Here is a 16,181-nt window from a genome sequence, read left to right as displayed (position 1 = left end):
CTAAAGGAGGGAATTTTTGTGTCCCGCCTCGGGATTTTTATAATGAAAATCGGGACATTTGGCAACCCAGCATAACATATTATTCACTATGGACAGTTTTTCACCCTTTCCTCCAAACTAACGTCCTATGATCTATGCGGTTTTACAAACGATCGATTCAATTTACAAAAGAGTTCTTGCATTCCTGAGGAACTGGCTATTAGGAGTGCAGTATTGGCCGCACCCCTGAAGAAGCCTGACCTTGTGGTGATTCGTAACGCGTCATGCAGATCAGTCGGCGGGCGACCATTATGCCGGATGTCGTTACTTGGTGATGCTTACGTGCGCCCGGCTTCACACCGTCTCGAATTCGTCTGATAGCATGCATGTCGTATCGAAGCCTGATTCTACATCTCTTGATGGCATCGTAAGTAATCACTGTTAAACAAAAGTTGACATGAACTTTGGATATTTCAGCGGCTTTTAGTATGTTATTTAATGACACTGTCACAAATATGTTCATTCAAGTTTGCATCCTTACAGTAACTTCTTGCGATGTAGAGAGGTCATTCTCTGCCTATAAAAACACATTGCCTGACAAGCACAGGAAACTCAGAGAAACCAATTTAGAAATGTTATTCATCGCCTTTAATTAAAACTTTTCTATCATTTATCTTGTTTGTATTATTTAGATTATTTTATAGTCAGAACTAGGAAGTTGGTACGAAACTGTTAAGTTGTTGGGAAAGAAGAAGAAGAAGAATCGAAATGAAATTAGAAATTTTAATGTATTTCTCGCTTGATCGTGTATGTTTCATAGTTGGATAGTGCATGAATGCATGCATATTTTGGGATTTTATAGTGCATGAAATTCTCGTCTCTACTTATCACCGTTGTGTGGCCTTGGACTATATCTCTACCGAATGAAAAGTAATAGCACATCATCGTCACCAGCGCATCTCTCAATGTCAGCAGCTGGGCGGTAAACAAACATGTGCTCCAATCGTACACAGCCTTAGAACAAGAAAATAATAAAAGAATAATAGAAAAAAATAATAATTTGTAATTATAAACTTCGTAACCCCGAGACTATAATATTTACGCATACGTATAACAATAACATACAAAGTAGCCTATACAGTTATGATTGTAGTCTCTTTATAACAAATAGCAATGAAGATTTTAATTGTATCAAATGAAATACTCCTTTTATATTCAGAAAAAGAAACACAATATTTGTACTCTGAAAATGTTTGTTCTATGTAGGCCTACGTCGCAAGACGTTACTGGGACAAATCTGAAATATGATACAATATATCTTACTACCATCACGTAAACAAGTATTTTGTAAATATAATAGCGTAGATATCTTGTATATGGCAATTAATATTAAACCCATAATTGATTTCAAGAAAATTTTTCATTTCTATTGTAATGACAGCTAAGAAGTTCGTATCGAAATTCCGATGTTGAACTTGAACTGTAACGCAACCGAATGCATAGCAGCACGAGACTTCAACACTTAACGAAGAATAATCCGGAAAAAATAAACATGTTACACACTTCTGTTTGCATATTATTTAATAACATAGGCTATGAGTTTCTTTTATGGAATCCTATATAATATTAACATAACGTAACTAATACAATAATAACAGAATAGGTCACTTTGTTCACAATCTAATATATTAATATAAATTAACAATATTGTTCAAACTATTCACGACTCTACGCAGCTTCACAGCCCGCCGCAATACGTATGTGAACGTACTATGTATCGTCTGTAGCGAGCGGGAGCAGGTCGAAGCGCGGGTTGCATCTATACTCCTCGCTGTACTCAACTGAAATCTACTGTTTTGGTACGAACTTCCTATCTATGGTTATAGCTTCTGCTGTATGAGATTATGGATAGTCACTCTCAGAGTTTGTTTATTATATGTTGATAATTGAAGTGGAATGCAAATATTTGAATAAAAATGAAACTGAATCAACAAAACCTTCTTGACTAGTAATATTCCAAAGAGTTCAATGAAGATTGTATAGTTAGCACAACTGGTAACAAGCGAACAGTTAATCATAACACACTATTGCCATCTAGCGGAATAATTGTGATGATGATATAGTACAATAATACATTTTCAAGACAGTTTAGTATTTCAGTATGTCAATAAATATTTTATTATATTAGCTTCTAATCTTATATACTTTCTTCTAAGCATGTAATAGCCAATTAAATACCACTCGATTTTTAATTTTCTACAGATAAATCAAAACCTGTATTGAGATTACTGTAGATTAAACGATTCATGAACTGTTTGAGAATTTAATGTACTGTCCATGGTTCTAGTATCGTCAATTAAAATGTAAAGCAATTTGCCTCAAAATAAAATAGCACATGTATTTACATTGTCAGTCCTGTAGACCTATTTATTTTTTTCCGATTGCTGAAGTTCAGCTCACTTCATTTTTATATAATTACTCCAGACTAGCGAAGTAGATATAAATTCAGTCAGTGGATTGCCAAGTTGTTTCAAGATATTCTGTACTTTGCTTAGAAAAAATGATTCGGAAACTCTTAAACCTACTTCTATTAATCCAAACAATGTCGATTTAATTAATATTACAAGTCAACCTTAATGAAATAAAAGTCAATTAAATTAATCGATGCCAACTTATTTATACCCCAACTTAATTACATATTAAATTAAATAATTTTTAGAGGATTTTTACGACGCTTTATCAACATCTTAGTTACTTAGCGTCTGAATGAGGTGAAGATGATAATGCCGATGAAATGAGTCCGGAGTCCAGCACCGAAAGTTACCCAGAATTTGCTCATATTGGGTTGAGGGAAAACCCCGGAAAAAACCTCAACCAGATAACTTGTCCCGACCGGGAATCGAACACGGGCCAACTGGCCAGACGCGCTAGCCGTTACTCCACAGGAGTGGACAAAATAATTTAATATTAATTTAGATAATTACATTGCACCTACATTACTTTTAAGTCTCAGCCTAATTTTTTCAACCTTTCCTTAAATATATTTATTTTAAGAGCATCAACCTGGAAAATTGCTGCAGGTACGCTATTTCAATCTACTACTGTGCGGTTTACAAAGGAAAATTTTGCCTCTTCTGTTCTTTGGCTTCTGCAGTTTAAACTTCATAATATGATCAGCCCTGCCAAAATATGATGGTTTCATTAATCTAGTATTGACGTCGCCCCATGTTTTGTGTCCCATTTTTGCCTTAAACAATACCTACGCTATGTCTGTCATTCCAGAAATATTCACTCTTTTACTATCTCTTGACCACATTCCTTCCCCATTTTGATGTATTTTCCTGCCCTGTGTTCTATCTTTTCTATTGAGTTTGTCTGTGAGGATCCCATCCTACCACTCCATCTTCCATTAATGTTTGAATAAGGATTATGTGCGTCAATTATTAAATTTTCACTAATAAATAGTGTAATATTACATTAAATCAAATTGTTAAATTATTATGGTTTATTTAACCACGCTTGAAACTGCCGGTCGCCGGTGTGCCAGAATTTTGTCCCGCTGGGGTACCTTTACATGAGCATGTCGCATTTAAGCACACTTAAATGCTATCGACCTGGGCAGAGAACGAATCCGAAATCTCGGGCACAGATGGCCAAAACTATACCGACTGCACCACCCAAACCGATACCAATAATAATAATAATAATAATAATACTGTACTAATAATAAAAATTCATCTGGTCTGACAAGGGTAATATGTAGCTAGGTGGCGATGTATGCAATGGAGGGGGAAAGGAACTGACCCCCTACTCCATTATCTCCTGACCTAGTTGCCTCATAAATGGTGGTTTCTTGGTATCACTTGTAAGGTTCAGACCTGTCTTCAGACAGTTGACTAAACAACAATAATAATAATAATAATAATAATAACAGTGATGATAATAATAATAATAATAATAATAATAATAAATGTAATAACAAAGATTCAATACAATAATCATCTTGTCTATGCGGATGACGTGAATATGTTAGGAGAAAATCCACAAACGATTAGGGAAAACATGGAAATTTTACTTTAAGCAAGTAAAGACATAGGTTTGGAAGTAAATCCCCAAAAAAACAAAGTATATGATTATATCTCGTGACCAGAATATTCTCGAAATGAAAACATAAAAATTGGAGAATTATCCTTCGAAGAGGTGGAAAAATTCAAATATCTTGGAGCAACAGTAACAAATATGAATGACACTCAGGAGGAAATTAAACGCAGAGTAAATTTATGGAAAATGCCTGTAATTCGATTTAGAAGCTTTTGTCATCTAGTCTGCTGTCAAAAAATCTGAAAGTTAGAATTTATAAAATACGCGTAGTTATATTACCGGTTGCTCTGTATGGTTGTGAAGCTTGGACTCTCACTTTGAGAGAGGAACATAGATTAAGGGTGTTTGAGAATAAGGTGCTTAGGAAAAATGTTAAATGTTATGTTTTATTTAACGACGCTCGCAACTGCAGAGGTTATATCAGCGTCGCCGGATGTGCCGGAATTTTGTCCCGCAGGAGTTCTTTTACATGCCAGTAAATCTACTGACATGATCCTGTCGCATTTAAGCACACTTAAATGCCATCGACCTGGCCCGGGATCGAACCCGCAACCTTCGGCATAGAAGGCCAGCGCTATACCAATTTGCCAACCAGGTCGACGCTTAGGAAAATATTTGGGGCTAAGAGGGATGAAGTTACAGGAGAATGGAGAAAGTTACACAACACAGAGCTGCACGCATTGTTTTCTTCACCTGACATAATTAGGAACATTAAATCCAGACGTTTGAGATGGGCAGGACATGTAGCACGTATGGGCGAGTCCAGAAATGCATATAGAGTGTTAGTTGGGAGGCCGGAGGGGAAAAGACCTTTGGGGAGGTCGAGACGTAGATGGGAGGATAATATTAAAATGGATTTGAGGGGTGTGGGATATGATGATAGAGACTGGATTAATCTTGAACAGGATAGTGACCGATGTCAGGCTTATGTGAGGGCGGCAATGAACCTGCGGGTTCCTTAAAAGCCATTTGTAAGTAAGTAAGCAATAACAATGCTTGTGAAAGCCTCAGGTTCAAGTACTTGCGCGCTTGTCTTCCATCCAAGCGGCCGGGGTTTGATCCCCGACCAAGTCGTGATGGAATTTGTGGTGGACAAAGCAGACGTTGCAGATGATTTTTTTCTGAGTACTCCCGTTTCCCTTTATTATTCAAATAACACCCTCTATCCTCTCAATTCACCTATCATCTGCAATAGTAAAAATTGGCTGAGGTGAAGTGTTGAGAGTAGTACGGGTTTCTGATAATCATATGGGAAGGACTTGGGACCCTGGGCTCCATGTGACTTATGAGGCAACTCGTGTGCGGATGGAATCTGGCTCCATCAGGAGCTGTGACAGGATGGCTCACCTGTCAACGTCGGCTTATCAGGAAGGGGTTTTCAATCTCCTCTTGTTTCCATACATTCCCATCTTGCCCCTCGTCTTCCTCTCGTTCTCCTTCAATTCCCTTTTTCCCTTTGTTCTCCGCTTCCCATTTCTTCTCCTTGTATTCGCATTCTTTGCCTTGTCTTTTCGTTCTCCTTGTCTTGCCCTTATTCCTCTTTTATTTCCATTGTTTTCTTTGTGTTCCTCTTTTTACTTTGCCTTTCCTTTTTATTGTTTTCCACTCATTCTCCTCGTCTTTTCCTTGTTCTCATTCTATTCCTCTTGTTCTGTTTGTTTCAATTCTTGCACGATCCACACATTATTCTACATAAATGCAGCATAATAAAGTTAAACACTTGTGGACAGGTAATAACACCCACGGATATGAATGAAAATATGTAGCATATTATCAACAGTATTCTCACTAGAAGATTTGATTTATCTAGAGTGGGATTTAATTGACTATCACACGATTAGAAGAAACTATGTAAAGATTGGAAGTAACGAAGTACTCCAATACAATAAAATATTAATTTACTTACGAAAATACAACTGTCTTCAAATGTATTATTGTACCATCTCAAAATTATAAATATTACGCTAGATGGCAAAAGTGTGTTATGATTAGCTGTTTTCTTGTTATCAGTTGTGCCAACTATGGAATCTTCATTGAACTCTGTGGACGGTTACTAGTCAAGAAGGCTTTGTTGATTCAGTTTCATTTTTAATAATAAATTGCATTCTACTTCAATTATCCGGATCCCAGTAGGCCTTAATCAACGTCACTTGACAAATGATTTTCAATAAATCTTAGTATTAAACAATCTCTGATACGTGACTATCCATAATATCATATAGCATAAGCTATAACATAACCTAAATAATATAAACAACTGTCAGAAAAGTTTTAGTTAGGGATGATGAAATAAGCAAGTGAAGTTTTGATTAAGGATGATGATATAAAAAATAAACATGAATAATTTTAAAAGAAACAATTATTGAGAGTACAATTTTCAAATTTGAATGTTTTAGTGGTTGGTGGTTCAGTTTATGCCATATTGGACGTGTGTGTAAAAGAAGTGGAACTCGTTGATGTACATGGTGTATTCCTCAATTTATTCAGGTTTTCCGAATGGTGCTCTTCATTTATTTGTAAATAGGGTTTCAGGGATGATGCATAACAATGACCAGTGATCTTGATTAATTATTGTTCTTGAATGCCAATGCGAGTCATATTTGAAACTGCTGTGCATCGACTGGAGTGGTTTGTAATTTTCTGTTTTTTTTTTTTTTTTTTTTTTTTTTTTTTTTTTTTTTTTTTTTTTTTTTTTTTTACGTCCAGACCAGTGCAGTTTGAAATGTTGGCAAACAATGAAACAAATGCTAGGGTAGTTATAAAAACAAACAAGTGCTAGGGAAGAGATAAAATTACACAAATGCTAGCGACGCGATAAAATTGTGCAATATCCAGCCATGATTGATTGAAAGACGTCCTTTCATACCGTTTTATTGGTCAAAAGTAGTATGACGTAGTCCACACCTGTGGAGTAACGGTCAGCGCGTCTGGCTGCGAAACCAGGTGGCCCGGGTTCGAATCCCGGTCGGGGCAAGTTACCTGGTTGAGGTTTTTTCCGGGGTTTTCCCTCAACCCAATACGAGCAAATGCTGGGTAACTTTCGGTGCTGGACCCCGGACTCATTTCACCGGCATTATCACCTTCATTCCATTCAGACGCTAAATAACCTAGATGTTGATACAGCGTCGTAAAATAACCCAGTAAAAAAAAAGTATGACGTAGTAAAAGTGTAATAGTCATATTAAATCTATGTAGGTCCTAACTTTCGATTCAATTAATTTCTTTTTTCCTTTAGAAATTGCGATATTAACACCATCTGTAGCTTAAAGTAAAAATTTTATCTCGATCTAAGCAAATAGGAAAACAACATTTCAAATATTTCCTTGTATATCCGATAATAGCTTTCCTTTTCTTCTAAAAGTCTTTCTATAAAACTCAGAAAACGTTTATGAGCCTCCTTTTCATATACTTTGTGTAAAATTTTGAATTAAGACAATTCTAACACCTTCTACAAATAATGGATTGGTAACGACTTCACATTCGCCAATATCCAGAAACCAAATGTTGCCATATTTATATTGACGAATGCTGTGGCCATCGAAGTGTTAAGATGCGCAGGTGGCATTGGGCGTTGGCCGGTTATGTCACCACTTGGCTGCTGTTGAGGCTGTGCAATGCCAAATTCGTGGGAATCATTGGAAATGCAACCCGCGGATCAGTCATATGACTGATTATTGTGACATCACTCATGCACCGTGCTTTCACTAAGCACCGCCAAGCCGACACGAATGTCATGTGGTGCAAGTGAAGCTGTTATGAAGAATGAACGCTTCTGCGAACGAACTTGAATTTGTGTCACGCAACAACTCTCTCATGTCAACGTCAATATTCTTATTTTCCTCTTCGGTATTCTCTATTCACTTTTTAGATTCTTCTTATCTCATAGGAAATAGACTTTTGTGCAGTCCACCGAGTCCTGGAACTTGACATTTCCAATGTTTCGGAACTACTTACAGGTTCCGTCATCAAGGCAGATAGGTATAATCCGATGGATTGTCAACTCTGTTGGCCTCGTTACGTCTGGCTAATCAAAGCGACTAAGAAATTACCTTACTATTATTTATCCCGTATATATTACTCACAGTTATCTTTTCCATACTTAGTTTATCTTACATTGTATTAACTTGTATTCATTTCAAACTTACTAGCAATAAAATAAATAAACAAATAAATAAATAAATAAATAAATAAATAAATAAATAAATAAATAAATAAATCTATACTAAAAATAAATCTGTAGCCGAAATTTTTCTGGTAATTTCGATTTTCCAAAAATAATTGGTCCTAACATATATAATTAACCACCCTGAAACCGGAAATCGCGTATTTGAAATTTTTGTTTGTATGTCTGTCTGTCTGGATGTTTGTTACCTTTTCACGCGATAATGGCTGAACCGATTTATATGAAAATTGGAATATAAATTAAGTTCGATGTAACTTAGATTTTAGGCTATATGACATTCAAAATACGTTATTTAAAAGGGGGGTTATAAGGGGGCCTGAATTAAATAAATCGAAATATCTCACTTATTATTGATTTTTGTGAAATATGTTACATAACAAAATTTTATTTACAAATGATTTACGATAAGTTTTATTCTTTGAAAAATTTTGATAGGACTGATATTTAATGAGATAATGAGTTTTAAAATTAAAATACAATGCCATCTAAGGCGGTGTAATGAAATGAAAACAGGTGACTACGTCTATAAGGGGCCTTGGACAACAACAATCGAAAGCTATGAAACATAGCCTACACAGAATGTTTCTGTGTTTGTATGAAGTAATATCGAAAGCTAAATTAACCCATTTGTATAATTAATTATTATTTCACCATTGGAAAGTGTAGTTTCTCTAGATGGACATAATGCTGTAATGTTATTACAGTAACTTCTGAGTGCTCTCAGGACCAAAATGATCGCATTTTAATTATTTAAATACAATTTAAATGAAGTAACATATTAAACGATTTATCCTTCTATCAAACACGAATGTTCCCTGGATGAAACGTCCTATTTTAATTATGTAATTACTTTATATTTATTTCTAACAGGTGCAGCGGAGCGCACGGGTACGGCTAGCAAATAAATAAATAAATAAATAAATAAATAAATAAATAAATAAATAAATAAATAAATAAATAAATAAATAAATAAATCTATACTAATAATAAATCTGTAAGCAAAATTTTTCTGGTAATTTTCGCTTTTCCAAAAATAATTGGTGTTAACATGTATAATTAATCATCCTGAAACCGAAAATCGCGTTTTTTAAATTTTTGTTTGTATGTCTGTCTGTCTGTCTGTCTGTCTGTCTGTCTGTCTGTTTGTTACCTTTTCACGCGGTAATGGCTGAACGGATACGATGAAAATTGGAATATAAATTAAGTTCGTTGTAACTTAGATTTTAGGCTATAAGGCATTCAAAATACTTTATTTAAAAGGGGAGTTATAAGGGGGCCTGAATTAAATAAACCGAAATATCTCGCTTATTATTGATTTTTGTGAAAAATGTTACATAACAAGAGTTTATTTAAACATTATTTCCGATAAGTTTTATCCCAGGCAAAATTTTGATAGAACTGATATTTAAGGATATACAAGAGTTTTAAAATAACAATACAATACATTTCCACCGCTGCCTCAGGTTATAGTGTCATTGTTCCGTAACTTCTATATGCAAAATATTAAAATTTTTAGTAAGAACAAAAACAAATTTATTCAGTCTATGGCAGTAGTGCATAGGAGATCGTGAATTCTTACATTTTCGAAAGAAAGAAATATAATTCAGTTATATATAGTAGATTGTATTATTTGCTGCATCACTATTTAAGTTATTTAATAGAGCAAAAATCTGAAAATCGATATGTGACATAGGAGTTATTGCAGGAACGATGACGATGGCTACAATAAAATCAAAACAAATGACTCCGTCTATTTAAGGCGGCCTTGACGTTTATCAATATTAATATGCAGAGAATATTTTGTGTGTTTATATGAAGTAATCTCAGAAGCTAATTAACCTTCAGTATTTGAAATTTGTAATTTCTCTAGATGGATGCAATGCTACAAATGAGGACTGAGCTAAGATGAAAAGAAATCTGTACGCACAGAAAACTTGATATTCTGTCGACATATTGTATAACTTGATTATTGCAACTTTATTTGGTCCACATAAAATACTCTAATTTTATACACTCATTTTACCAGAGAGATCACTGGAGCTGAATTATTTTAAAAGGTGTCATGAAATGGCGTTCCTGCGCTCATAATTTACCCATATTCGTTTCCTGTGTTTCTTAAAATAATATTTATATAGGATACCTAATTTTTTTTGTTTGCATAAACAATGATATACAACCGAGAGAGTTGGCTCAGGCGGTAGCATTTGAGACACGCATTCGGGGGTCCCGGGTTCAAACCCCGTGGCCGAATAATCTGACTGGGGTTTTTCATGATTTCCCTTAGTCATAAAGGCAAATGCTGGATTGGAAAGATACATGCCATTATTCATCACCGCCTCAATTACCAATACCAAAAACATTAATCAAAGTCTATAATCAGTTACATGAACACAAGCCATCTACAAAACACAATAGAAACACAAACTCAACAAGGCGTGAATAAAATAAACTTAACAAAAAAAGAAGCACAGTAAGGTTAACATAAAAATGATCTTCGTACACAATCAACTCTATTAATTTGGAGTGATTTATTAAAGGATGCATTCGAGACTAATTTTGAAAAATGTTAAACGAATTATCTTTGCGCCAAATGAGTGGTCTCTGGACCAAAATGATGGCATTTTAATTATTTAAATACAATTTAAATTAAGTAGCATATTAAACGATTTATTCTTCTATCAAACACGAATGTTCCCTGGACTCAATGTTCTATTTTAATTATGTAATTACTTTATACCGGTATTTATTTCTAATAAGTGCAGCGGAGCGCACGGGTACAGCTAGTAAATAAATAAATAAATAAATAAATAAATTTCAGTGCAGATCTTTCACTGCAAACCCAGCTTTCTCCAATCTTTCCAATTTTCTGCCTTCCTTTTTGTCTCCTCATGTGATTCATATATCTTAATATCGTCTATCATCTGAAATATTCTTCTGCCTCAAACTCTTCTCCCGTTCACCATTCCTTCGAGTGCATTCTTCAGTAGGCAGTTTCTTCTCAGCCAGAGACACAACCAATTCCTTTTCCTCTGACTGATCAGTTTCAGCATCATTCTTTCTTCACCCACTTTTTCCAACACAGCTTCATTTCTTATTATGTCTGTCCACTTCACACGCTCCATTCTTCTCCATATCCGCATTTCAAATGCTTCTATTGACATCTCTTCAATTCGTCATTATCTCCATGTTTCTGCCCCATAAAATACCACACTCCATACAAAGCATTACACTAATATCTCCCTTAGGTCTTTTTCCAGAGGCCCGCAGAATATGCTTCATTTTCTATTAAAAGTTTCCTTTGCCATTGCTATCCTCTTTTTGACTTCCTGGCAGCAGCTCATGTTACTGCTTATAGTACACCCCAAGTATTTGAAGCTGTCCACTTGCTCTAATGCCTCATTTAAAATTCGCAAGTTTACCTTCTTTATTTTTCTTCCTATGACCATGGTCCTCGTCACATTTGTATTTACAGTATCTTCATCCCATACTGCTCACAGCTGTCATTTAGCTCCAGTATCATATACCATAGTATCATCATCATAGTATCATAGTATCTGCAAATATCGCCATATCATCACCAAATCTTATGCATTTTATTCTTCTTCACCATATCATAGAACATCTCGTTATTCATAATCTTTTACAGTATCATTTCGCGACAATGGAATTCCCTGTCACAAAGTATTAGGGGCTGCAAGACAATAAACACTTTAAAAACAGCTTAAAAGATGACCTTCTTAGCATTTCACTCCAATCGTACTGACTTAAACTCTCACTGACTACATTGTTACTCCTTTCTTTAGACATGCATCCTGATAGCGCTGTATTTTCAAAATTGTCTCTTAATAATCTCTGCCTATTATCTAACATTATTTGAAATATATTAACATTCTATGTATTTTAGCTTAATTCTGCTACATACTTTGTATTTCAGTATTTAATTAATAGTTCATAGTATATTTTGTTGTTTAATTCGCAAATAACTCTTGTATACACGTAACTATTATCTAAATCAAATTGTTGAATTCTTTGTAAGTTCATACATATGTATGTATACTTTTTGCTGGTTGAGTGGAAGAGAAGGCGTTACGGCCTTAACTCTGCCAGCTAAAATAATTATTATTATTATTATTATTATTATTATTATTATTATTATTATTATTATTATTATTATTATTATTATTATTATTATTATTCTCTGTTTATAAGTATGCATAAGAATGCAATTATTTGACTTATTTGAACTGTTGTATCAGTAAAGCGAGGTGAGTCAGTGAAGTTATGGTTTTACAGTGCAGTGAACAGTTCCGATCAGTGATAATTTACAGCGTCAATGAAATGTGTTCTATAGTGTCAGTGAAATGTGTGCTAAAGTGTCAGTGAAATGCGTCATAGTGCCACTACAGGGAATGAGATGAGAGTAAAGTGAAAGACTATTGAAACTTATGTAGGACCTATATATAATTATGTAGGTTGTGTTGTAAAATGAGGTATTTTATTTTATGTTTTATTATTATTATTGTGTTAAATTGTATTGTGTATTCTTATTGTATTGTGTATAAAATTGTATATGTGTTGTAAATTTTATTATGTATTGTAAATTTTATTGTGTATTGCTTATCATTTTAACTGTGTATTGTTAATATTGTATATACCACTGCCACGGGGTGCTTGCCCACTTGCAGTGTAAATAAATACATACATTATTATTATTATTTATTTATTTATTTATTATCACTCCTCCTATGCTCTGAAAACAGTTCTTTATTAAATCCTCCAAGTATATGTTGAACATGGTAGGTGATAAAGGGATCCTTGACGTACACCTCTCCAAATTTCACTTCCTTCTGACATTTCTTCTTCTATCGTTGTTTCATATGAAGATTACTATAACAACAGCCTTCTCTCTTTCCAATGCATACCTATTTTCTTTAGGATCTCGATCAGTTTATTCTAATCCACTCTGTCAAAAGTCTTTTCTAAATCCACAAATACTACATACACGTCTTTATTCTTCTCTAGGTATCTTTCGCAGATTGTTCGTAGTAGTCCAATTGCATCTCTCGTACCTGTTCCCTTCCTGAAGCCAAACTGTCTTCTTCCAATTGTTCTTCCATCTTAGAATATAACATGTCCATTCAATATTCGCAAGAGAATCTTCGCAGAGTGTGTTATCAAGCTGATAGTCCTAAACTCCTTACATTCCTTGGTATTATTTTTCTCCGGTATTTGAGTCAACACTGTCTCCGTAAAATCTTTAAGCCGTTCGCCTTTCTTATATATTTCGTTGCATTAATGATAGAATTTCCTTCTTGTCTACACCCAAGCATTTAACTAATTCATGGGGATTGTATCAACTCCTGTTGCTTTTCCATTCTTCATTTCCTTAAACGCTAGTTCAACTTCTCTTAACCCTAAAGAGCTCGCGCCTGTAAACTTTACGTCATGGCTCGCGCACGGTCGATTCGACCGTGCGTGGAAATGAAGCGGAATCTATATTTTTTGCTAATATCTGTTAGCACAAAAGTTACAAAAACATTATTTAACTGCAGTTTATTCATTAACATCAATATTATTATTACAAAAACATTATTTAACTGTATTTTATTCATTAACATCAATATTATTATTACAAAAACATTATTTAAAATAGAAAATCCTTTTTCGTCTTTTGAAACGGCTTCTTCGTCTTCTATAGCTAAGTCATCTGAACGATTCCTTGTCTCATATAACTCTTCTACATATTTCGGCCATCTGTGTAGTATTCCTTGTTTGTCTGTTATTTCATTTCCAATGTCGTTCTCTATCAACCACATGAATTTCCTGTTTTTATTTATACATTTAATACATATTTATATTAATCATAATCTCATTTGACTCCGGCAATGAATTGTCTTATATGTGTAAACAATGGATCATCGTCTGCGGATCTCTGGAAAAAGAAATAAGAGACTGCTTAAGTGCTTCGTATGGAGTGTGGCACTGTATGGAACAGAAACATGGACATTACGATATGTAGATCATACATGGAGACTAAAGGAAGGTGGAAAATAGTGAAGGTTGGAGAATGCTGAGTTTGCAATGAAGATCCTGCCCTTGGGTACAAAACTATGAATGATTGAATATAAAAAAATAGTGAAGGATCATCAATTTCAGTCGTCTGAACTAGTCAGAAATAACGAACAGAACAGAGTAAACAACTCCTCTGGTCATACCCATCTTCCTTGATGATGGAACCTGTATATAGTTCTGCAACGGTGGAATACCAAAAAGTTTACTTCTGATCACACTCACCGTGAAAGCCTAAAAACGCTTTTTTTTTTACACAAAGCCGACTTACAGTATTTCTTGATATCCCCCTCCTTGATTAATCTTTTCATCCTTTTAACTTTTTATTTACTTCTTCTCTTTATATTCTTCTCACCATCTTGTCTCTCTCTTTAAACTTGTCTTTATCTTCATCCTATTTTTCTTCTTCCCTCTTCTATACAATCTTTTTCCTGTTCTTCAGTTTCTCCACTATGTTCCTTATTTCTACTTCTCTCAATAATCTCCAATTTCTTCATCTTCTCTTTTTCTTCTCTCTTATTCCTTCCATCTTATTTCTTCATCTAAGTATCCTTTTCTTTATCTTCCATCTTGTCTTTATTCTCGGCCTACTTTCCTTCCCTCCTCCACTATGTGTAATTTTTCCTCTTCTATTTCATTCCCTTCATTTCTCCCCCAAGTTCTCTATTTTTATCTTCATGTAACGATATTTCTTCATTTACACAAACTCCATTATTACTTTCAGTATGTCTTTCTTTATATATCATTAAAATTAAATTTAAAATATGTTTCATTTAACGACGCTCGCACCTGCTGAGGTTACATCAGGGTCGACGGTGTGCCGGAATTTTGTCCCGCAGAAATTTTTTAATGCCAGTAAATCTACAGACATGAGCCTGTAGCATTTAAGCACACTAAAATGCCATCGACCTGGGCCGGAATCGAACCCGCAAAGAAGGTCGGTACACTACCGACTGCGCCACCCAGGCCGATTATACATAATAATTATTTTTCCTGTAACTACCATCGGATGAAAGTCCATTTGTAGTTAATAAATAAAATATTCATTCTCTACTCCTACTACACTTCTATTCTTTTATCTTCATTGCCTCCTTCACTTACCCGTCCACTTCTCCTTTCCCCAGTAGTATTCTTTCCTATCATATTCGTCTTCTTTCCTTTACCCCTTGATTTGTATTCATATTCTGTATCTTCTTACACCCTCACATTTTCGCACGCCTCCTGCTCCTTTTTTCCCTTCTTGTTGTCCGTTTTTTAATAACACTGTTAACAGACTTTTCCTAGGCAAGGAAATTTTGATGTACAATAACTACGTCATCCTTATGAGGGATAACTTGAGAATTTTCATTCAGTAAAAATGTTGTTCTTCTTGCATTACTCTTATTCTCGTTGAATTTTCCTTGTTGGTATATTCTCCTTGTATCCCCCTTGTTCTCCTTGTAGTCTCCTTGTTCTTGTATTCTCCTATTTCTACTCATCCTTCTTTTGTTCTCCTTGTCTTTCTCTTGTTATTCTTATATTCTCCTTGCTCTCATTGTCGTCACTTTTTTCTTGAATTCCCTTGTTGTCTCTATAATATCCTTGTTCTCCTTGTTTTATTTCTTGCACAAACACAAGTAATTCTGTATAAATATGCATAGATTATTTGCACTGACAAAGAAAAACAACCATGAAACCATGATCTTGGCATAATTCATTCATTTGTTCATAGTGGTCTGCCCTTGGGAAGGTTTTTCACTGCAAACCCAGCATTCTCCAGTTTTCCCATTTTCTGCCTTCCTCTTAGTCTCCACATATGATCCATATATCTTAATGTCTATTATTTGATATCTTCTTCCGCCCCGAACTC

At 34.7% G+C, this 16,181-nt stretch overlaps 1 protein-coding gene across 1 annotated transcript in view; it reads left to right on the top strand.

The window, feature by feature from the left end:
* Positions 1-222: 222 nt before the first annotated feature.
* LOC138713522 (uncharacterized) overlaps positions 223-16,181 on the top strand; it is a 28,421-nt gene continuing 12,462 nt past the window's right edge. The window contains exon 1 of the mRNA XM_069845693.1: positions 223-406. Within this exon, the coding sequence (XP_069701794.1) occupies positions 366-406 (41 nt within the window). The 5' untranslated portion in view covers positions 223-365. The remainder of the gene's footprint in view (positions 407-16,181) is intronic.

Source organism: Periplaneta americana, chromosome 14 (assembly GCF_040183065.1).
Source record: "Periplaneta americana isolate PAMFEO1 chromosome 14, P.americana_PAMFEO1_priV1, whole genome shotgun sequence".
Taxonomy (NCBI): domain Eukaryota; kingdom Metazoa; phylum Arthropoda; class Insecta; order Blattodea; family Blattidae; genus Periplaneta; species Periplaneta americana.
The sequence above is the reverse complement of the archived record's forward strand: the minus strand, read 5'-3'. Positions and strand labels throughout refer to the sequence as shown.